A 25,235-nucleotide genomic window follows, 5' to 3' on the forward strand; every position below is an offset into this window, starting at 1 on the left:
CTGTTAGCCTGAAAGCTGTCTAGCCTCCCACAGCTAATTTCACAAGTTGAGAGTAGGTAGCGGCTAATGCTAACCTCCAGCTGAATGAAGCTTCCTGGGTTGTAGCGGTAGGGCTTGAGGGGCTCCTGCTGGTTGAGTGGGTGCAGCACAGGGTTGGGCTCGTAGCTGAAGGCCCCCTGGGGGCTGACGGCACCAAACGGGAAGCGCAGGTTGTCCAGGAGGAAGGCCACATCAACCCGCGAGCCCCACACCGAGGGCCCCACCGCCGGGCTCCGACACAGGATCAGACTGGAGGAGTTCACCTCGCAGCGCTCTATGTACTGAGGGGGTAACGCATTTACAGTAATCCGATTACTTTAATGAGTAAAAATGTACTATAACAAGGGACTTTAAAAATATTGTAATATTATTACAGTTACTTTTTTAAGTAACACGTGTGCTACCTTTATGTTACTCTAAGAAAATATTTCCCCACTGGGGGCGTGCTGCTTCCATGATCCATGATCTCAACTTGTTTCCTCATTTAGTTTTCGAGCGAGCAGAGAAAGCTTGTTTGGAGATAGAGGGCACACCTCTGATTGCCATCGATCCCTTCTGTAATAGGAGCACAAGTATCTTGGCTTCACCATCTAGTGGCAAGTGTGCCGTCTAGCTACCCAAAAGTCGCACTGGAAGGAAAAGAAAATCTGTACAGAGGTTAAGCTTCTATTAGGTTTGGCCTTACGACCTGTCATCCATTTCATAGGATGACATAAGTTTAGACTAAAGGGATTTTCTCTTTATAGTGAAAAAAAGAATGAAAAAAGAAATCAAGACTCCCACCGGAACTTCTGACGGCAGACCCTCTGAAAACAATTTCCCATTTCCAAATGATCCACAATCATGAAATGATTCGGCAAATACTACTCATTTAGTATTCATTTACATGATCATCGCGCATTCCATAGACACAGGCTTTTGCGCTTCTCGATCGGTGCGCTGGCACATACTGTACGGCTGCAGTGTTGTGGATTAGGCCATCAATTGGGACAACTTGTTTTCTATCAAACCAAAAGAGGGTACATGGAATTATCGATGGTTGACAGGTAAGAAAGGTGAGCCGCCCCCCCCCCCGCCTCGTAAAATGGAGGAATACTACAACAGTGCTTAGCCTTCATTTCACGTGTGCATAAAAGATTGTCTTGTGTCACGGAGGGGCCACGCTATGGGTGTGTCCTAGTTCGTATGATATGTACCGCAAATGTTCTGCAAAAATTCGGACATAAACGCAGCAGTGAATAAATCAGGCTTTACGCCATTTAGGAAATCAACGTTTTGACCAAGATGCTTCTGATTGGGTTGAAGATTAGAAGACGTTAGTAGCCCATCTCTGGTAGAGATGTGTGTGGCTCGCCTCGCTACTTCCGACAGTCAAATAAACATAGAGGTTTTCAGATTGTGTTTCATACAAAGTCATATTGTAACATAAGTTACCCCCCCCCCCATGTAGCAAGAAATATGTGATACTACCTTTTCATGTAAATCCCAACACTGCCCAGGATAGAGGGGGGAGAGGTGCAGGAGGGGGAGAGGGACAGGAGAGCGATAGGGATTTCCTTGAATGAGGAAAGCCTGACACAGTCAGAACGTTATTCCTTTGAGTAGAGTTTCAGCTACGAATACCATAAAGATGACCACACACCCTCTCCCCTATCCACACACCTGTTTGATGGAGCATAGGGGGTCGCCGGGGCAATGGGGCTCCGGGACGATCCTGCGATGCCTCAACAGCAGCACCTTGTCCTCAGTCTCTTCCTCCCTTTCGCCTCCACTCCTCCTCCTCCTCCTTCTCTTCCTCTGGCCGATGGACTCATAGGGGGACAGGGTCACCAACATCCTAGGTTCCTGCACCACATCCAGGTTATGACCAGACACGAAGACCAGACGACCACCGCTACAGAGAGAGAGAGAGGGGAAATATTGAGTGTCTCCAAGTGTTTCAGTCTAGCTGACGAGATCTAAGGGTATTTGCCCCTACTTCTAACTATATGGTCATACCCAATTCTAGGTTTCTGAAATACACAGTTTTGATGTAGGAGTGATGCCAAACACACACACACACACACACACACACACACACACACACACACACACACACACACACACACACACACACACACACACACACACACACACACACACACACACACACACACACACACACACACACACACACACACACACACACACACACACACACACCTGAGGAAGCTCTTGGCGGGCGCGGCCTGGGTGATGTTGGGGTTGGGGGTGTAGCGGTAAGCCGACTCGTGGAGGTGGCGCTGGCTGTCGCCATAGCGAAGCGTCACGCGGTGCTCTCCCGTCCCATTGCTGCTGCCCGTCACACACACCACACTGCCCTCCTGGACCTCCGACGAACTGGGGGGGGAGGAGTTGAGAACCGAGAAGTTGTACAATACTGCAAATAGGATCATGTATCAATGGCTCCGTGTGTATGTGTGTGTGTGTGTGTGTGTTTTTCATAATCACTCACATGACACAGGGCACTCCTCCCACAGTGACAGTGATGTCAGAGGGGCGTCCCGTGAGCAGGTTCCTCCCAGTGATGGTAAGGGATGATCCTCCCGCCATGGGACCCCTCTGGGGGGACACCTCCATCACAAAGGGGTCCTGGTAACTGAACCTCTGGCTGGAGAGGCCAAACTCTCCCCCACTCACTTCTACTGACACCTGGCCCATCTTCTCTCCCCCGCTGGCTTCAGTCTTACACACGATCCTACAGAAAACACACACACAGAGATTGAAGACGACGCATGCTAGAAATAGGATATATCTCACACACACTCTCTCATTCACAGTCCTTACCTGGAGGAGACCTCATAGAGGTGGGGGATGACAGAGCAAGAAACCCCGGCCACACTGACAGAGTGGAGAATGTCCTCAGCCTTCTGGCCCAGGTTGGACCCAGAGATGGTCACCACCGTTCCCCCCTCCACCAGACCTGACAGGGGCTCGATCTAACAAACATATCCTTCAACATAAGCCTCAACAGTATTAAGACATCTATATATATTACACATCTCTATATATATTACTCATGTCTCTACATTTTACTCATGTCTCTATATATATTACTCATGTCTATATATATTACTCATGTCTCTATATATATTATTCATGTCTCTATATATTTTACTCATGTCTCTATATATTTTACTCATGTCTCTATATATTTTACTCATGTCTCTATATATTTTACTCATGTCTCTTTATATTTTACTCATGTCTCTATATATTTTACTCATGTCTCTATATATTTTACTCATGTCTCTATATATTTTACTCATGTCTCTATATACACTGCTCAAAAAAATAAAGGGAACACTTAAACAACACAATGTAACTCCAAGTCAATCACAGGAGATCCCTCAGGAGACCATCCGCCACCTCATCAGGAGCATGCCCAGGTGTTGTATGCAGGTCATACAGGCACGTGGAGGCCAAACACACTACTGAGCCTCATTTTGACTTGTTTTAAGGACATTACATCAAAGTTGGATCAGCTTGTAGTGTGGTTTTCCACTTTAATTTTTAGTGTGACTCCAAATCCAGACCTCCATGGGTTGATACATTTGATTTCCATTGATCATTTTTGTGTGATTTTGTTGTCAGCACATTCAACTATGTAAAGAAAAAAGTATTTAATAAGAATATTTCATTCATTCAGATCTAGGATGTGTTATTTTAGTGTTCCCTTTATTTTTTTGAGCAGTGTATTTTACTCATGTCTCTATATTTTACTCATGTCTCTATATTTTACTCATGTCTCTATACTTTACTCATGTCTGTATATATATTACTCACGTCTCTATATTTGACTCACGTCTCTATATTTGACTCACGTCTCTATATTTGACTCACGTCTCTATATTTGACTCACGACTCTATACTTTACTCATGTCTCTATAGGACTATAAAATATTATAGTGACGATAAACTGAGCAAATTGTGAAAAACTAAGAAAACTAGTTAGTCCAGAAGTCGACATCAGCCATATCACATCTGACTTATCTTTAACAACGCTTGATGAGCTAAAATGACAGGAGGATTCAAGTTCAAGTGTTAAAACGTGTCATTAAGTGTAAATCAATGAGCAACAATAAGTCCTGAGCATTGAACTCTTGACAAGGGGGGGGGGGGGGGATTCTCACGGCATGAATGACGGGGGCGGGGCAGGTCTGTTCGATAGGCTCGCTGCAGGAGTCTCCGTAGAGACAGGTGGACTGGCCCCCTCCGCACCACACACAGCCGTACTTCTGGTCCGCCGTGTGACACCGGCTACAGTCTGAACGCCCCACTGAACAGTTGTACAGAGTCACTGGGAGGAACAGCGAGAGAGAGTTATACAGATTGTGTGAGAGAGTTTACAGTGTGTTGAATGGGTTTAGAGTTGGAGTTGATGGAGTGTCTGTGAGAGTTTACAGTGTGTTGAATGGGTTTAGAGTTGGAGTTGATGGAGTGTCTGTGAGAGTTTACAGTGTGTTGAATGGGTTTAGAGTTGGAGTTGATGGAGTGTCTGTGAGGGAAAGATGTTAGAGAGTGAGTGGAAGAGGAATACAGTCACTGGGGGAGAGAGTGTGTGTCCGTGAGTGCGCGCGGTTGCATGCGTGTGTGTGTGTGTGTGTGTGTGTGTGTGTGTGTGTGTGTGTGTGTGTGTGTGTGTGTGTGTGTGTGTGTGTGTGTGTGTGTGTGTGTGTGTGTGTGTGTGTGTGTGTGTGTGTGTGTGTGTGTGTGTGTGTGTGTACAAAAATAGAAGACACGGCGTGATAAAAAAACACCACACTCATGCTACCAGGTCTCTCTGGACCACATATGTTTGATACAGAAGTGAAATAGAAAAACATGTTTAAAAAAATAGAAATTATATTGTTATGGCTGAGAGCAACAACAGCTGTCTGGGCTGGCGGCAGGTGTTCCTCAGTGCTCTAACGCCGGGGCTCACCATACAGGTCGTGAGCGCTGTCCACGTGGAAGGTGTCCCGCCTCTTCACGTACACCATGGCGTTGTACTCTTCCGCCGGGGCAGAGTAGGAATACTGCAGCGAGAATTAGTCATTAAAGTTTCCATAGAAACTGCAAGAGTACTACAGTTTCCATAGAAACGGGAAGAGTACTGCAGTGGCACTATTCCCTTTAGAGTGCACTACAAAGGGAAATGGGTGCCATCTGCGAGGCAGACAGAGATTCGATCGAGTATTGAAGTTTCCAAAGAAATGTCAATAAAGTTACCATAGAAACTTCAACATTTTCATGAAAAAATAAAAAGGGGGATATAACAGTGATCAGAAAGTAAACAGCTATAGTTGCCTGCAGTGTCAGCAGCGTTTGACACAGTGAATTAAATTTATTTTGGGTAGCAGACATACAACAAAGTGTACAATGTGGACCCAGAGGATATCGCTTGAAAGTAGTAAGACTCTTGTATCCAAAGAGGTCCTTTAAAGTGTTTAAGTATAACAAAGCATTGAACCAAATCATATAACCATAAAGGATAAATCCAGAGTCCCACACCAATATATTTCATCATTCTAGGTAATGTAGTGTGGATGTTGGAACAGAGACATAATTAAAGTCACTGACAAGATTCGACTAAACCTTCATCCAAACGGGCAGTGAGTGAGTATGGATAGAGGGATGGAGTCTGACCTGGTGCAGCTGGCAGGTGATGTCAAAGAGAGACGGGTTCATCTCGTCCATCTCCACATAGGCATCCACCACCACCGTACGGCCCTCGATCACCAACACACACTCGTAGTCCAGGTCTCTGTCCTGCACACACACACACGCACACACACACACACGCACGCACGCACACACACAACATACACACACACACACATGCACACACACACACGCACACACACACACGCACACACACACACACACACACACACACAACATACACACACACACACACACACACACACACACACACACACACACACACACACACACACACACACACACACACACACACACACACACACACACACACACACACACACACACACACACACACACACACACACACACACACACACACACACACACACACACATCAAGCCAGGTTTAAACGTCAACAGGGGCATTTGTTAATAGATAACGTCCCCAAAATTAAATTAAATCCTGACTTTTGTCATTTCCCCAGAACCCGGAGTAGGGGTGTGTGTGTGTGTGTGTGTGTGTGTGTTACCTGGTACAGGTGGAGGTTTCGGGCGAGTAGCGTGATCTTCCTCTCCACTCTGACTGGCAACAGAGGCGAATCCTTGACCTTCTCCACACAGGGGCAAGCAGACGAGCCCCAACTCACATAGGACCCCTCGTCCCCCTACATTCCCAACACACATGTTAGATACATACACATACACTCACAAGGACACACACACACACACTCCAACCAACACAAGCTACCGCAAATTTCTGAAAATCCCACCAACCCATAAGAAATGGACAGTTAGACGTTATAAGGATGTTATAGGCTTTTTGATGTAATACCGGACTATTAGAATGGTCTAACAAACAATAAAACATGTGAAAAAATTCACAAAAAAGCAACTGCTCCAGCTTGTGCTGATGCAGCCATTTTTTCAGGTCGATTTCCAAAAGCCAAAGCAATGTCAACAACGAAATCAAAACACAGTGAGGAATAACAAGGGGATAAGGAGACATCGGGGATTCTGGAAATTGGTGTCAGAAGTGGGATTCTAGAGAACTGTGTCCAGTCAAGAGCTGGGACCACGGCGGCCATGGAAGCTCCAGGGAACTCGAACTCACCGGCAGGAAGATGTCGGCCGAGTCGTACTGGTAGTCCAGCTCTGAGTCGGCGTCAAGGAGCCGGGGGTAGGCAGAGGCCGAAGGGGAGTGCTCAGTTGCCTCTCCGTCCCCTGAAAGCACGGTGGTGGCCGAAAACGCGACGCTGGTGTCGTTCTCCGCCGCTTTGCCCTCCGTCTCCTCCTCCACTTCCTCCATGGGCCAGAGGAACACGTCCGGCTCGGCTCCCTGGCCCTCCGCCTCAGTGGGGGGGAGGGGCTCTAGTGGGGGAGGGAAGTGGGCTCCCGTCAGGTCTAGGTGGAAGGTGGGCTCCGAGTTGGCCGGTTCCCACAGGGGGAAGGGGGTCGGGAAGGGGTAGCTGCCAGTGGTGGGCTGGACCTCCATGGGGGGCTTGGCCAGAGTCAAAGCCTCGTCCAGTTCCTGAGGGGGGGACGCGGTGACCACTTCCAATGGGGATGTCTCGGGGGGGAATGCCAGGGGGTTTAGGGTGGCGAGATCATCGGACGGCTGCTCGCCTTCGGTCATAACTGTCGCCACCTCGGTTTCCGCGGCGAGCTCCATGTCACCGGGGGTAACCACAGGGCCTTCATTTACACTTTCAGCCTCTGCAAAGAGCTCTCCCGTGGTTGTTTGCTCCTCTTTCTCACTGGTGGTGGTCTCAGGCTTGGGCGTTGTAGCCTCGACTAACGTTGTAGGGGGAAGAGTGGTGGGGGCCTCCGTCGACATAGCCGTGGTGGGCGGTGTAGTCGGCTCTGGGGTGGTGGTTGTGGGGACGGTTGTAGGCAGGGTTGTTGTCGGAGGCTCCTCCGTGGTAGCTATGGTGGTTGGGGCTTCGGTTGTTGTAGTCGTGGCGATAGTTGTTGTAATTGTGGTAGTTGTCGTTGTTGGGGGTGCGGTTGCTGCTGTAGTTGTTGGGGCCACAGTTGTGGATGGGGAAGTCGTTGTTATAGTTACGGCTTTAGTAGTGGGAGGAGCCAGGGTGGGGAGTTTAAACTGGGTGGTGGAGGGGGGTAAATGGGGAAGACATGGGGGAGAGGGCGAGACAGAAATAAACAAACTCATAAGTTGACTGAAAAACCCAAATTGGATGTGAAACACGTCTCCTGAATGTTGTTAGTGTTACCATCAACGAGGACAAATCTCATGCATTTGGTTGGCGACACACAGGCAACATGGAGATGATTATTAGTTATATCTGATGTACATTTGTTTTGGGACATGAGGAGCCGTGAGAAAATGAGTGTCTAGTTATTAATGACTCCCAACAGTTTGTGTTCTCATTAGCGACCTTCTTTCGCTCAACCGGCTACAATCGATCGGCCCCAACCAGCCTTACACTAGGGTGCATTAGGTGGACAAACTCGACAGTGGACAAAATAGCCAGGCTGGCGGTTCCTTTAGCAGAAAGCGCATAGCATGCTGTTTGACCTCTGGCTAACTGACCATTGGTCGCTGTGTGTGTGACTTACGTGTTCGTTGTAGATGATGACCCCCTTGTCACAGGTGGGCTTGTGGGTACAGGTGTGCTGGTGGACACACCAGTTGCAGCCCCAGCGACTCAACACGCAACCACGGCAACTAGAGGAGGAACAGTGCAGAGAGTGAGAGAGTGAGATGGGGATTGGGATACGAGAGAGAGAGAGAAGCAGAGGGGGGAGGGGTGTAGAGAGAAAGAAAGTGAAAGGAGGGTAGAAAATAAAATGAAAGGAGACGACGGAAAAATAGATCAATGGGAGGAAGGAGAGGAAGAGCGAGAGCAGGCTTGGGCCAGAGTGGTTAAAAAAAAAGGTCATTCATTTAATTGAATAAAGTGGCGGTCGCTGGTTCCTTGTCAGAATGCTCTGAACCATGTACAAGGAAAGGAAAGGAGACGAGAGGAGAAAGAGGGGTAATTGAGTGAGTGTAGGTGCTAACATCATAGAGATTGATAGAGTGCTCACCGTGGCGTCGCCCATACTATCAGTCTTTTGTGGTCCAGCGTGCCCTCTATCCAACTGAATACGGGCATTACTAGACATTAGAGCTTGACAAGGCACTCCTATCTCCGGATATCCCGCATCTGACACCAACTGTATCCAATGCATTGCTAATAAGGGTCTTGCACCCGTGTGAAGTTTGCAACTATCGCTATCAATAGGGAATAAAAACACGCAACGCAGAAAGCAAAAAAAGTTGCAATGAAAATGAACAGATTGATAAAAACACCTGATGGACAATACTAAAGACGGTTATGTTGAATTTCTCTCTGAAGAAACATGGCTCCTACTCCTCGTATTCTTTCACTCGCAGACAGTTTTCCTGCTTCCATATATGGAGAAGTCTCTGAGATGTGGTTTTAATATCAACCAGACTAGAGAGAGGAGGAGGCATGTGACCACCACATGTGGGGGGCAAGGGTAAGGTGTCTGCAGCCATAAGAACCACAGGTTCTCCTGAGAGTGCGTGAGTGGGAAAGGAGAGTACGATAGGTTTAGAATAGGTTTGGAACGGAGCGTGGGGATTGGAAGATGCCATAAGCGGTTCAGCACAGAGGTCCAACAGACCCAGGTCAATCAGCCCATATGGGCAAAGAAGGGGAGAAAAATAGAGAGAAAGAGAGAGACCCCTATTGAAGGGGGCAGAAATTGATTTTGAAATGAAGAGAGAAACAGAAAGCGAGAGACAAAGGAGACAGGAAGGGCAAACGAGAGAGAGAGAGAGAGAGAGAGAGAGAGAGAGAGAGAGAGAGAGAGAGAGAGAGAGAGAGAGAGAGAGAGAGAGAGAGAGAGAGAGAGAGAGAGAGAGAGAGAGAGAGAGAGAGAGAGGAAAAAAGAGAGCAAGAGTAGGAAAAAGAGGGAGAGGGGTGGGCCAACTCACGGCACGCTCCCAGACAGCTGCTTGACGGCGGTACAGTCGTAGAAGGTGAACTCTGTTGCCGTGACGACGACATCACCGAAGCGCAGGGACAGGGTGACCGTGACAAACTCTGAGGAGAGAGCGAAACGGAGAGAAAGAGAAAAGGCAACAACGATAAATCATAGGCAACATTGTGTTTCACTTCACCAGGATCCCTACCCGAACACCGTGCCAAGCGTTCTGAAACTACTCTGTTCGGGAAGATTTGAGAGACAGAGACTTGGCCTTGTCGGTCTGACCGCGTCTTCAAAACAGTGTGAGGAGGGGAGAACGTGAGAGTGAGACGTTGCGACCCCAAATAGTGCCCTATTACCTATTCAGTGCATTATGGGGACTGGTCAAAAGTAGTGCACTATGTAGGGAATGGGGTGCCATTTGGGACAGCGCCTGAGAGTACGCTTGGCCAAGTGGAGAGTCATAACAGAGCTCTGTAATAAAATCCATCTGCAGCCCCAAAGCCCCCAGACGTAAACAGTGCAGAGGGAGGAGTTCAGGTCTGTGGGGCCCACCGTGTGTGAAGTATGAAGCGCACCGATTGCACACACACAGACACGCTCGCACGCCTACACACAGACAGACAGAGACACACACACACTGGCATGTAAATATGGCAGACGTGTATTCCCTCACACACACTAGTCCATGCACGGAAATATTTTTGAGGTGCTGGGTCAATGCAATTGGATTGTATCACTTCACTCAATACAATTTTGAGTCATTTTCAAAGTACCAAGCTGATCTTCCTAATTCTAATCCCAGGATAAGAGTGTCTGCTTAATGAATTAATGGTTCAGACTATGAACTAAACCACGATTACATTATGTGAGTAGGGCTGGACTCCCAAGACCCCATTTGAACCCCCCCGCAGATCACACACACACACACACACACACACACACACACACACACACACACACACACACACACACACACACACACACACACACACACACACACACACACACACACACACACACACACACACACACACACTAACTCCATATACAAACACACACAGTCACACACACACACAGATCTCCCTGTAATACATGTGGGATCAGTGGAGCCCCCCTGTGTGTGTCTATTCACTAATACCCCCAGGCAGACGAGCATAACTACCTAACCCTCACGGCCTGAGAACCACAACAATCCTCCATGCTCCAGGAAAGATGTTCATGGGAACCAAGGGGAGAGAGAGAGAGATGGGGGGGGATGAGAAAAAGAGTGGACGGATGGAGGGAGGGGAGAAAGGACAGGGGGGGAAAAGAGTTCCTGTGTGTACATGCATACGTCTGTCACGCCCTGACGTTAGTTATCTTTGTTTTCTTTATTATTTTGGTTAGGTCAGGGTGTGACAAGGGTGGTTTGTTTAGTTTTGGTATTGTCTAGGGGGTATTGTATGTCTAGGGTTTTTTATATATCTAGGGAGTTTTGTATGTCTAGGGGTTTTATATGTCTATGGTTGCCTAGATTGGTTCTCAATCAGAGGCAGCTGTTTATCGTTGTCTCTGATTGGGGACCATATTTAGGTAGCCATATTAATTTGGTATTATGTGGGTTATTGTCTATGTATAGTTGCCTGTGTCAGCACTCGTTGTTCATAGCCTCACGTTACGTTTTGTATTAGTTTGCTAAGTGTTCTTCGTTTATTAAAAGCAGAACGTATTCTCTTCACGCTGCGCCTTGGTCTCCTCACTACGACGAACGTGACCGAATAACCCACCAAACAAGGACCAAGCAGTGTGAAAAGGAGGAGCAGCATTTAAATGGAGAGACGGACCTGGGAGGAGATATTGGATGGGGCAGGACCCTGGACGCAGCCGGGGGAGTATCGCCTCCCTGAGGAGGAAAGAGAGACAGCGAAAGCGGAACGGCGATACTACGAGGAGAAATACCGGAGAATAGAGGAACGGCGACGATATGAAGGTACGCGGCTAGCACGGAAGCCCGAGAGGCAGCCCCAAGAAATGTTTAGGTAGCCATATTCATTGGGTATTTTGTGGGTTATTGTCTATGTATAGCTGCCTGTGTCACCACTCCTTGTTCATAGCCTCACGTTCGTTTTTGTTGTTTTGTATTAGTTTGTTAAGTGTTGTTCGTTTATTAAAAGCAGAATGTACTCTCACCACGCTGCGCCTTGGTCTCCCCACTACGACGAACGTGACAACGTCCAACTACCCACAGGCGTATACATGCTTGTTTTTTTATCGGCGCTTGATAGTTAACAGTTAATCCCCGTAATTCCCCCGAAATGACTAACTTAAACAAATCGACGGCTCCAAGCACGCAACCGAACCGTCGCGGACTATCCCAGACAACAAGATAGAAGAGGCTGAATTGTTGCGTGAATTTAAAATCATTAGTTATAGCTGCTACCCGGACCGGCGGAGTTGGAGATTTACCCCCTGCTGTGTAAACTGGGAGCCAAAGAGGATTGGGCTGCAACACACATCTGCTCTGCAAGGACATAGGATGTCGCTGCCTAGAGTGGCGCTACAGGCTGATCGGCCTGTATAGCCACACACACACACACACACACACACACACACACACACACACACACACACACACACACACACACACACACACACACACACACACACACACACACACACACACACACACACACACACACACACACACACACACACACACACACTTTAATGAACTCATGAAACTCAGTGTGTGTGTGTGTGTGTGTGTGTGTGTGTGTGTGTGTGTGTGTGTGTGTGTGTGTGTGTGTGTGTGTGTGTGTGTGTGTGTGTGTGTGTGTGTGTGTGTGTGTGTGTGTGTGTGTGTGTGTGTGTGGCTATGCAGGTTGAATGCCCAGTACATGCTGATCTCACCCCGTTGGTACTCACCTTGTCCAGGGGGCACAGCTGGCACCCTGTGGGGGTCGGGGGAGAGGCAGGTGACGCCCGTGTCAGTGACGGTGGCAGGACTCTCAGTGTCATGGAAGTAACAGGCATACGAGTTGTCCTCTTCTAGGATGGGCAGGCCCGGGACTGATAGAGCAATCTAAGGGAGGTAGGGAGAAGAGGGGGAGGATGTGAGAGAGAGAGAAAGAGAGAGTGTGAATGAGCTGGCTCGGCTCTGCAAGAGCGGATCTGCATTTCAACTAAATCCAGGAACTCAAGGAACACTAAACTGGACCGTGGCTGGATAGAACTGGTTTGAACTTGATAAAGGTTGGTAAGATCTGGATTTATCTGGATATCACAGAGATGTCGTTGAAGGCCTGAGAAACTGAGGAGAGATCGAGAAATCCTCAAGAATAATCCCCCCCAAGGAGACACCCTTCCCTCCCACTATTAATCCCCAATGTCAGATGATATACATATATGCAATTGACATGAATTATTCTGTACAACTACAACTACAACCAGAGCCAGATCACTTAATACATGATTTATACTAGATGTTGAGACGGGGGCAGCTAGCGCCGAGTCTGATAACCATCTCTGATCTTCGCTCCGACACTGGAAGTCAAATGAGCAAACACTATGTACAGTGTGGACAGAAAGGAATGCACGGTCTATGAGCATGCACTCGCATACCCATGTACGTGGACACCCACAGACACACATGCAGTCGAACGCATACACACAGAGACACAGAGGCACATAGACACAGAGGCACAGAGGCACAGAGACACAGAGGCACAGAGACACAGAGACACAGAGACACATAGACACAGAGGCACAGAGACACAGAGGCATAGAGACACAGAGACACAGAGGCACAGAGGCACAGAGGCACAGAGACACAGAGACACAGAGGCACAGAGACACAGAGACACAGAGGCACAGAGGCACAGAGACACAGAGGCACAGAGGCACAGAGACACAGAGACACAGAGACACAGAGGCACAGAGGCACAGAGACACAGAGGCACAGAGACACAGAGGCACAGAGACACAGAGGCACAGCGACACAGAGGCACAGAGACACAGAGGCACAGAGACACAGAGGCACAGAGGCACAGAGACACAGAGGCACAGACACAGAGGCACAGAGACACAGAGACACAGAGGCACATAGACACAGAGGCACAGAGACACAGAGGCACAGAGACACAGAGGCACAGAGACACAGAGGCACAGAGACACAGAGGCACAGAGGCACAGAGAAACAGATACACAGAGGCACAGAGACACAGAGGCACAGAGACACAGAGACACAGAGGCACAGAGACACAGAGGCGTGCTCGCGCACACGTACACGTCTCTTCTCCTCGCGGCTGATGTTGGAGGGGCTGAGGGACTGGATGGTGAGGCACTGCTGCTCCATGTCGAAGCTCCACAACCACTGGCCCACCTGAGCCCTGTGTGAACACTGAGACTGCTGGCCACACCTAAAACACACAACCGATTATCATCACACAATACCGTACACTCCTACACGATCAAATCATACCGTAACAGACACGTCATGGCCTCGGATCGCTATAAAAGGGCAGGATGTAGACGGAGACAGGAGGGGAAGAGGGAGGAGAGGACTATAAGGGCACGGGGAGGGAGGGAGACGGAGACAGGAGGGGAAGAGGGAGGAGAGGACTATAAGGGCACTGGGAGGGAGGGAGACGGAGACAGGAGGGGAAGAGGGAGGAGAGGACTATAAGGGCACAGGGAGGGAGGGAGACGGAGACAGGAGGGGAAGAGGGAGGAGAGGACTATAAGGGCACGGGGAGGGAGGGAGACGGAGACAGGAGGGGAAGAGGGAGGAGAGGACTATAAGGGCACGGGGAGGGAGGGAGACGGGAAACGGAGGGACAGGGAGAATGGGAACACGGGAAAGGGAGAGAGTGAAGAGTGACAGAGGAACCGGGGTGGGCCGCAAAGAGGCGATGATGCCGACGAAGGCCGAAACGTTTGTCTATCTGCCTAACCCTGAATGGAATAAATACTAAAAATCCTTGAATCTCCTTTTTGAGGGTAGACCGGCTACACACTGTCGATGGGAGAAACAGAGTGGGGGAATATGAAGTAAATGTGGAAGGAGGATAGAAAGCCAGGCGAGTTGATAACATTAAATAACATTAGCTGGGGAAAATGGAGAACAAGGAGGGAGGACACGTGGCCAAGGTGTTGGAGAAGGGAGAGGGGGAGGAAGGAGAGGGAGAAAGAGATGGTAAAAGAGATGATGCTCTTCATCACTGCATCGTTACTCATAGCAATCCCCCTGAGTAGTACGAGTGGTACCACAAATACATTCTCTGACTGTATTGAGCATCTGCAATGAGTTTTTCCAGTGTGCTTGACCTGGCAATGGAAAACTCTGGGCTCTAGTTTGATATGTCAGCCCTTTAACCAGAGACAGGATTGTGTGTATTACTTGAAAAAATGTACCAGGTTACATGACAATAAAAGTAATTTGTGACAATCAATCCCATTGGATTACTCCGAATGAGCCGCTCACCTCCCCTCCAGGACACACCAGCCACAGTAGGGGTCGTGGGCCGACAAACAGGCCTGGCAGTCCAGGTGGTCGTGGCACTCTGCCACTGGCCTCTTCTGCAGCTGTGACCGCAACAAAACAACAGGGAATATTCATCATGACGTTATGTCCAACGCATTGCAAATGATGACACAGCTCTTAACCGAGCCAAAAGGAGACCCATTTTACCCCCCCACCCCCACCCCCCTAGTCTTAGCCTATTGGTGCTGTGGATTAAGTCATTACTATGAATGTAACCTCGTCCTCAGGCCTAAAAGAGCTGCTGTGGAATGAGAACTATATACCAGCGCTTCCCAAACCTGCCACCCTTGGTGCCCCCAGGACCGAGTTTGGGAAATGCTGCTAAAAAACTATAAAATATTATTTTATCAGAGGCACTTGTTGACCACTTGGGGGGGGGTGTACTGTTGGTGTCAGAAGTGGGATTCAACTGTGAAACACAGGCGACGACACGAGAGAGTTAGGACAGCGCCAACAGTTCTGGGACCAGGCTAGTGTACTGTACCATGGTGGAGGTCATGATGAAGAGATGTTCCTCTGACTGATCCAGGACCAGGTCAGAGCTGATGGCTGCGTTGGCCTGGATGGAGATGACGGCATACTCCTCCACCTCACCATTAGGGCCCAGGAACACCTGGATCACACACAAGCCAATGGTTAAGAACCCCATAAGGTACATTTCAAAACGTCATGGCAAACGGATGGAGGAGTCACAGCACTCGAGTCACTTGTGTGAAAGGAAAACATGCAATAGGGTTATAGCCTACTTGAGGGAGTTATAACGCGGGCTCGTTAGCGAGGATCGCTACAATATTATGGAATCCAAAGAGGACCATTTTCGCAAAAAGTCATTCGAAATTCGATTTTAATGTGACGCATACCACTAGTTATATAATTCACCAGAAAGGGAGACGAATAGCCCAGCATGGGCTGTTAAATATAGCCATGAGGAATAACAAGTGTGCTAAATTGAATTCGGTTGGTATTTGAAGTATCGTGAGCCACAAACGGTTTCAGAGTTTAAAACGGTGAAAAGTCACAGGTCTGCTGAAAGCATGAAGACGCGCTGGTTGGAGGAGTTGGGATGCCAATCTAAATGTGTGTCTTGAAGAGGTCAACTGGGAACGTGGAGACGGGGTGATTGTTCGTGTGGCAAGTAGATGCAGTTCACTCAGTCATCCTCATCCCTTTTTAAAATCGCTCTCCTCTCGCTCCGATTCGTGTTTGGGCGTGGGTATAGGTGTGTGTGTGCATGTTTGTCTATGCGTGCGCGTGTGTGTGTTTGCTTGTTTGTCTACGCGTGCGTTTGTCTGTGTCTGTGTGTCTGAATATTATTTCAATGCAGGCGTGTATTTCTTCAAGAAACGCAGAGAGATTTGCCTTGGCATTTCTTGAAAAGAAAGGCTGATCTGTTGCGTCAATGCCCTAAGCTTGCTCCCCTTTGAAGAGGGGGGAATCTAATTTAAAATCAGTTGTTTCATGTCTGGCAACCCGTCTGACCCATCTGTTCTGTAGGGTTGCCATGTTGGGGGACTAACTGTGCTCTCGTGTGGGCTAAATTGCTGTTATTAGAGCCTAAACAGTCAAAGCCTTTGATGAACGCCGGGATCAAAGAACATGCGACGGCATAGCTGACCCAAAACTCTCCCCCACCGTCCAATAGAATTGGATCCTCTCATCACGGCGAAATCTTGGCCTATATCTTGACCATTGCAATCCCCATCATCTGTGTGTGGCCCTGCCTGGAAACACACACACACACACACACACACACACACACACACACACACACACACACACACACACACACACACACACACACACACACACACACACACACACACACACACACACACACACACACTACAGAACAAACAAACTCAGATGTAGGCACACACACACTTTCACAGATTAAAACACAGACACATGTTCTTTCTATGCCTCTTGCTCCTTCTCGTTCGTTCTGTCACCCCCCCCCCTACACACACCCCCCACCTACCCACTACACACACCCACCCACCTACACACACCCACCTACACACTCCCACTACACACACCCACCCACTACACACACCCACTACACACACCCACCTACACACACCCACCCACTACACACACCCACTACACACACACACCCACCTACACACACCCACCCACTACACCCACCCACTACACACACCCACCTACACACACCCACCCACTACACACACCCACTACACACACCCACCTACACACACCCACCCACTACACACACCCACTACACACACCCACCCACCTACACACACCCACCCACTACACACACCCACTACACACACCCATCACATTAGGATGATTGCACTCTGGTGGAGGTCCACGTGAAAGAGCGAAAGAGTGGAGGAGTGGAATGTCCAGTAATAGCATTACATTAGACAGGTAACCTGATGTTGAAAGGCCTGCTGTAAATAACATAAAAGCCTGACGCTGTGGAGCTCCCGGTCAAGCACTTCTCACATTAAGGTGGTTCAGTCCCCCCCCCCCCCATGCCCCAGTTTTTAACAGTGGAACAGCAGGAAATACTGCCCGCCTACCTCAACCTAATGGATTGAACTGTTTTGTGACGTGTAGCATTTGTTCATTTGGGGGGAAATGTAGCATTTCTTTGTACTGGATGTCATTGCTCTTTCTTCCGACTTTTGGCCTCCAGGAAGTTAATAGGACATTTGTGACAATGAAATCGCATAGATTTATTTAACTAACTAGGCAAGTCAGTTAAGAACAAATTCTTATTTACAATGACGGCCTACACCGGCCAACGCTGTGCCAATTGTGCGCCGCCCTATGGGACCCCCAGACACAGACGGTTGCGATACAGCCTGCAATTGAACTAGGGTGTCTAGTGATGCCTCAAGCACTGAGATGCAGTGCCTTAGACCGCTGCGCCACTCGGGAGGCCAAAGCCACTTGATGGCCAATACAAATCAATCGACTTCCCAATATCAAATCTGTTCTAGTTATAGAGCTTAAACAAATACCATTCTCAACACATATCTATTTCACTGCCAATTCACCTAGAGGGTTTCAGTCTTGTGCAGTAATACGCAAGCGAGAGACGCACATGTAAGATAATATGTACTTTATTGTCAATTAACTTACAGAGAACAAAAAATGTGCCTTTAATGCTCACAACACAAACCCCCCCCAAAGACACTCACACTCTCACACCGAGGGGTTGGAAGCAATGGGCCAGCCACAGTGCAGCACCACTAGAGCAATTGTAAGGGGGTTATGTGGCTTGCTCAAGGGCACAATGGCAGGCAATGGTATCTAGTATGTCCCAGGGTCATATATAGTTCTGGGACTACAGTTAGGGACAGTTCGGGACTTCATTCACACAATTCGGCAGTGTGCGGGTGTGAGGACTGATGAGTCTACGGAAAGAGAATAGGGCCTTCTGTTTAGAACTGGTTTTTTCCCATCTAGTTGCCACTAGTCAGCGTCTATGCACTGTGACACACACAACAAAGACCTGAGTCATGGACTGATATTAGCTAGCCAGTGGTGTTGTTTTGTGGTCAGTGTATAATGTTTTTTATTTTTTTACTGTTAATGGGTGTCATTGTGCTGATAGCGCTTCCCTCCACTCTACCCCACTCCGCCCTGGTCACAACCGCAGGGCACCTATTGACAAAAGAAAAATGGCACAAAGCGCTAATTGTTAGCGCTAGTCACCATTCCTCGAAGTGACATTCCTCGAGTGAGAGAACTCGCTACTGTTATGTACTCGTGATGCTTATAAATACTCTGATGTGGCTTCTCCTTGGCTTCACTGACAGTGATAGGCGAACCGAGCAACTTTAAACTACTGAGATTCACCCTAAGAGCCCCCCCCCTTTAATTTCCATGTTTGGAAATGAAAACTCAATCCCTGGCCCTAATGTCATATTTGAAGTGTGGTGTTCCCCCTTCCCCCCAAGCCCTCTGTGTATCACTGTCATATTAACCCCCCTCCAATGTGGGCACCCTGGTCCATGAACCCCAGAAGACACAGCTCCCCACGCCACCCCCTGTGACCTCTGCTCTGCACCAGGTGATGTGGCACCACACAAAAATCTAGCGGACAGAACAGAACCGTGCCTCCTGTTCACACCAGCTTCATGTGACCCCAGCCAATAAGGAAAGCCAATGGACTGGACTTATTCCAGCCAACACGGCAACCCAATGGACTGGACTTGTCCCAGCCAGGCTGGCAAGCCAATGGAATGGACTTATTCCAGCCAACACGGCAAATGGACTGGACTTGTCCCAATGGCCACTGGCCAGGCTGGCAAGCCAATGGAATGGACTTATTCCAGCCAACACGGCAACCCAATGGACTGGACTTGTCCCAGCCAGGCTGGCAAGCCAATGGAATGGACTTATTCCAGCCAACACGGCAACCCAATGGACTGGACTTGTCCCAGCCAGGCTGGCAAGCCAATGGAATGGACTTATTCCAGCCAACACGGCAACCCAATGGACTGGACTTGTCCCAGCCAGGCTGGCAAGCCAATGGAATGGACTTATTCCAGCCAACACGGCAACCCAATGGACTGGACTTGTCCCAGCCAGGCTGGCAAGCCAATGGAATGGACTTATGCTAGCCAACACGGCAACCCAATGGACTGGACTTGTCCCAGCCAGGCTGGCAAGTCAATGGAATGGACTTATGCTAGCCAACATGACAACCCAGTGGATTGGATTTATCCCAGCCAACATGGCAACACAATGACCTGGACTTATCCAAGCCATACCGCCTAGACTTAATGTTCTGGGACAATTACGGCTGTTGAGTTTGTATAGAGATGTCCGTTCCCGGCTCTCTATATCGGAGGATGGTACAGGGTGGATGTACAAATATCCCCCTCGTAGCTTGTTAACAATAGTGTCAGTCTATACGGCCCTTCCTCTATCAGTGACCTGGTCCATGCTGGGCCAATACTGCCTTTCCATGGAAACGTACAGGGCTTTCGACCAGACAATGGAGGACTACGACTACGTTTTACGAAACAGGACATGAATAAATGAAGTAAGGGGAAGAAAGAGAGCTGGGGGAGGGGGGGGGGAGACCCAGCCGAAGTAAAAGGGGAGAGAGAAAGAGAAGAGGTCTTACTGTGCATAACAACTGTAATAGTGTTATCTGGCAGGTCCATGGAAAAGCAAAACGCACCCAGAGCCAATTAAGAAGGACGCATTCGTTACCTGGGCCGGTCTGCTCCTTCTACTATTTATGGAGTGCTGAGTAGAGTGCATGTGTTCGCGCGGCAGTTTGCGAATACCTGGAGCTGCAGTTATCTACAGATGATCAAAGGCTCACTTCATGCAACGGAATGTACTGGAATATACTTTATACAAAAACAACCAGCATAGGACATGTCTAGTCAGGGCCCAAAATTCACAAAGAGTCCTGATCTAGGATCAGGTCGCCCCTGTCAATATAATCTTATTTTGATCGGTATTGAAGGTGGTCCCCTTATACCATAGATATAAAAATCGCTCCATCAGTTTGATCTCTATGGTCTCTACCTTGCGCAGGTTCCCCTTGGAGTCCCCCAGGAAGGCGATGGTATGTCCCACCCTCACGCTGACAGCCACTGCGGTGAGACGGGCGGACGGGCTGTCCAATATGGGCTCGGTTTCCACCGGCACCCGGCTGGCCATTGGACTGGGGGTGTGGTCCGAACCACAGGGGTAGGCATCAAGGGTATTCTATAGGTCAGGAGGGAAGGAATATGCAAATGAACGTAGTTTAGAGTCGTATGAGGCAGTAGGAAACAGTTTATTAAAGTAGGTTAAATGTATCTACAATGAAAACAATAGCGTTACAGTCAGACAACAAGTCTAAATGCAGATGGATTTGCGCTTAAAAATCTACGGTCAAAAACAGATACACAGCGGCAACTCATTCACTAGTATTATTAATTGCGTGGAAGGTTAGACAGGTGCTAAAAGTCTATAGTGGCTCCCTCGAGTCCTATACGAACACAGTCACGATTTATGCTGGTAGGGTTAGAGGTGAGGGGGAAACTATCGCAGGAATCTGGCAAACGGTGTTCCAAAGTGCTTTAAAAAAATGTAGCTTCGACCCTTTTGATAAAGGAAGATCTATGGTTGGACAGCTTGTTTTTTGTTCCGCATGTTTTGGGAAACACCCGAGAGCAAGTCATTACTAGATCAAGAACAATTCTGAGTACAACAATCTGTTTTTTACAATCTCCCAAACACAAATGCATTCACGGAATTTCATTACGATGACACTGTGTCAAGATAAATAACCCGTTTACGAGGCCCTGCAACAACAACAAAAAAAGTATCAACAACAGGAGGTACAAGAAATAAACATTGGGATCTACCCACTGTTCATAGTGACCTGTTTTGATGGTTTCCTATGGTGTTCCAATTTGTTACAGAGACTTAGCCCAGCACTATCCCTATCTCCCCATAACCCTATCTCCCCATAACCCTATCTCCCTCCCTCCCTCCCTCACACACACCCAATCTCTTGCTTCCTCCCCCTGGCTCTCCTTCCGTGTCCTGTCTGCTTCACTGTTGCCATCTCCCTCCTTCGCTTCTCGGCGGTGGGTGACTTTATCTGTCCTTGTCAGTCCTCGTTAAACATGGCCCTCCGGCTAATGAAGGCTAATGCCGCAGATCAATTCCCCCCTTACAATCCTATTAAATTACCCAGCATGCGTCCCGCCCTGTTTCCTATGTAGTGCACTACTTTTGACCAGGGCCCATAGGGCTCTGGTCAAAAGTAGTGCACTATACAGGGAATAGGGTGTCATTTGGGACACAGGACCACCACACTACTGTTCCCCAACCCTCACTGGAGGTAAACAGCATTCAAGGGTCAGAGTTGAACAATTGTTCTGTTTCCTCTATGTGATGTATCATTAAACACACTGTGGCTCAGCGACCAACTGTAGTTGGTGCGGTAGTCGCACCAAAGGTACACACAAAAGCGCACATACAAGTATACACATGTGTATACAGCACACACACACACACACACACACACACACACACACACACACACACACACACACACACACACACACACACACACACACACACACACACACACACACACACACACACACACACACACACACACACACACACACACACACACACACACACAGAGAGAGCGAGAGACAACAGGGGAATTTCCAAAGCTAGTGGCATTACGAGAAAATAATCCAATTGAATTCCCCAAATAGGAGGATTACATTTGTCTGTACTAAAGGATCAAATGAAATGTCATGACATTTCTAACATGGAGGTCACGTTGCTGAAACCCGAATGACTCCGGAAAGCGTCTGATCTAGTAGCATGCTCAATAGTAGGCTTACAGTAAATTTAGAAGACATTCGGACTTTGAAAGAAACATCTTCATTCGCACATGTCGAGGAAACCCAGTTAAACTCTATTTTACCATCCTCTAGTTGCCTTCTAAGTACTTAAAACACAGTTACAGCATACATACTACATTATTATCACTTCATAATATTCTAATACTACCACTAGGTTTTCAAACAAGGACCAAAACGTATCAATTGCATGCCATGTCATTTTGTAATACATACCAGCTGAACAGAACTATTAAATAAAACACTACCAGACACAATAAAACAAGGATTACTGCTTACAATCTGGCACAGAATGGTTACAAATTGTTGGATTTTTGGCAAGGGGCACCGGAAAGTACCCATTGTTGCCCCACAATTTCCTCATACGAGGTAGCCTAAATATCAGCAATAAAAGGGACTGTAAACTAAAGTGCTTCCAGAGACACAACACAATAAGGAATTGGCGAATAGACCTGGGTTCTAATAGTATGCGAAATTATTTCAAATACTTTAGCGGGCTTGAGTGAGCTTGTTTGACAATATGGAAATGAATGGAATAGTCCAAAATGCCAAACCCCGTCCACCTGAGCCTCAAGACGGGCTATAGCGAATGTTAAAAGATTTGGAAAGATTACGATCACTATTTGAACCCAGGATTGTATAAAATAAGGACCTGGCAAGTCAATCCACTCATCCCCACTCCTACTCACCGACGGCAGGTTGGCGCAGTTGGATTTGACTTCGTACTCGATGTAGGCCGCCTCCCCCCCTCCCTCGTCCCGGCCGAACTGTGTGTAACACAGGTCCCTGGTGGAGTTGATCCTCTGGTCCAAATCGTCAAGATTGAACATGCAAAGAGCAGAGTCCTCGCTGGGTCGCGTGGACGAGGCCTGCCGGGTGGAGAACACCCCCAGGAGCACCTCTGCCTGCCCAGCATCGCCCCCATTCTGCTTGGTTGGTAGACCAAGGCGGACAGCCTGGAGCAAGTTGTAGCTCTTCCCGGCCGCCGAGCGACAGGCCAGGGGCACTTCCACGTACGAGTAGTAGGCCTGGTCCTCCAGGCACACGCGTGACACGTAGGTGCGGTACTCGCGAGACTGAGACTTAATGTCGCGGCGGTAGAACAGGAAGTAAACGTGCTGGCGGTGGGCAAAGGACGCCACGAAGTGGTGGTCGTACTCCGAGAGGCGACCCGCCACTGCTAGCTTCGCCGTTTCTTCGTAGGAGAAGACGGGCTCCTGGGCCAGGTTGCGTGTGGAGATGGGTGGGTGGCTGCTGGTGTAGCCACGGCCCACAAAGAGCACGGGCTGTCGGTCTGGGCGGGAGCGCACCACCAGGCCCACCGTGCTCACATTGGGGTGGTTGGCAGCCACGTACTGTGTGTCCACGGGCCGCTCGGCCGAGAACAGCACCGTACCCACCGAGTCCAGACTCCGCTTCTGGCAGATGCCCTGGTTAACGCTGCCGCAAGTGATCAGTTCCATGGCGTAGGGGTCCACCAGCAGGAGTTTGTTGTGGTTGCTGGTGCGCCGCGCTTGCGGGCAGTTGCTCTCGGTGACGGGGGGCAGGCACTCGCGGCTGTCCGTCACGGGCCCCGTGTTGTCCTGGAGCTCGGCGGTCAGATTGCGGTCCAGCTGGAAGAGGTGGTCCCGCGCCCCCACGTAGATGCGCCCGACTGCAGGGTCTGGGTGCAGGGCCAGGTGCTCGAAGAGGGCGTCTGTGCGAGTGAAGGTGGGGTAAGGGGAAGAGGGGGTGGAGGAGGGGTCAGAGACCCAGGCCAGGCCATAGGAGGGCCAGCTGGCAGCTAGCAGCAGAGACAGTACTGGGACCGCCGCTGGGACTGAGAAACCATGTCGCACCTTCCCCGGAGGCATGGCAACTATTCTGGCAACCCAGGGGAGAAAGAGAGGGATTCACACACTATTTTTAACCATAGATACGTATATACAGTACATAGACGAGATTCACAACATTTCTACGTCCCTTGTACATACACTTGTACACTACACATTTACATTCAAAAACAAGGCCCTGTACAAACTGATAAACTACAACTTATACCTCTATTTGACAAATGAATAGGACAGCTTTTCCTCACCATTTGTTTCCAACGACGCGTTACAGAGGCATGTCACCTCTTGACCTCCCAGCAGCTTGGTTTGGTTAAAAACACCTCCTCTACAGCTCCAATCTGCAAGACAAAGGGACAAATGGTTAACATCTCTGTAAACCAAGGAACACCAGTCCAAGTATATATAAAGGTTTCCACTTACCTCAACACCTCAAGTGTTAGCAACAGGTGCTAGCAGCAACAAGTGTTACCCCAACCCCAGAGTTAGCATGTTTCTTATTGAACAAATCCCAACACATAAAACACAAGTCTACGTAAAAATAGGAAGTCATCTAATCCTGCTCCAGCAGATACACATGTGACAGACCAGGTTCAGAATCAGGGTTCACACTCAGGTCTCCTGCACTCCATAATAATTCATTATCCCCCTGAGCGATATGGTGTTTGGTTGCGCACTGTGAGCACGTTTGACAAAATGGAGCTCATTCCCATTGAAATTCCAGTCAGACCTGCCTTTTCCCAACAACATCCGTTTTCACTGGCCTGGGAAGCCATTCTTATCAAAAGGCAGGTCAAGTAGTGTCACTCATAGAGAGTTTTCAGTACTACACACA

General features: G+C 48.7%; 1 protein-coding gene across 1 annotated transcript in view; it reads right to left on the reverse strand.

Annotated features, from left to right (window-relative positions):
- The window catches only part of plxnb1b (plexin b1b), a 37,060-nt gene extending 12,149 nt beyond the window's left edge, over positions 1-24,911 (reverse strand). Inside the window, 20 exon segments of the mRNA XM_046310282.1 lie at positions 75-320; positions 1,702-1,933; positions 2,242-2,418; positions 2,534-2,776; positions 2,866-3,017; positions 4,212-4,378; positions 5,003-5,096; positions 5,707-5,829; positions 6,254-6,388; positions 6,835-7,824; positions 8,301-8,409; positions 9,688-9,796; positions 12,588-12,744; positions 13,948-14,080; positions 15,145-15,245; positions 15,689-15,817; positions 20,725-20,907; positions 23,261-24,434; positions 24,649-24,741; positions 24,824-24,911. Of these exon segments, the coding sequence (XP_046166238.1) occupies positions 75-320; positions 1,702-1,933; positions 2,242-2,418; positions 2,534-2,776; positions 2,866-3,017; positions 4,212-4,378; positions 5,003-5,096; positions 5,707-5,829; positions 6,254-6,388; positions 6,835-7,824; positions 8,301-8,409; positions 9,688-9,796; positions 12,588-12,744; positions 13,948-14,080; positions 15,145-15,245; positions 15,689-15,817; positions 20,725-20,907; positions 23,261-24,424 (4,644 nt within the window). The 5' untranslated portion in view covers positions 24,425-24,434; positions 24,649-24,741; positions 24,824-24,911.
- Positions 24,912-25,235: the final 324 nt, after the last annotated feature.

The sequence above is a fragment of the Oncorhynchus gorbuscha genome, linkage group LG18 (assembly GCF_021184085.1).
Source record: "Oncorhynchus gorbuscha isolate QuinsamMale2020 ecotype Even-year linkage group LG18, OgorEven_v1.0, whole genome shotgun sequence".
Lineage (NCBI taxonomy): Eukaryota > Metazoa > Chordata > Actinopteri > Salmoniformes > Salmonidae > Oncorhynchus > Oncorhynchus gorbuscha.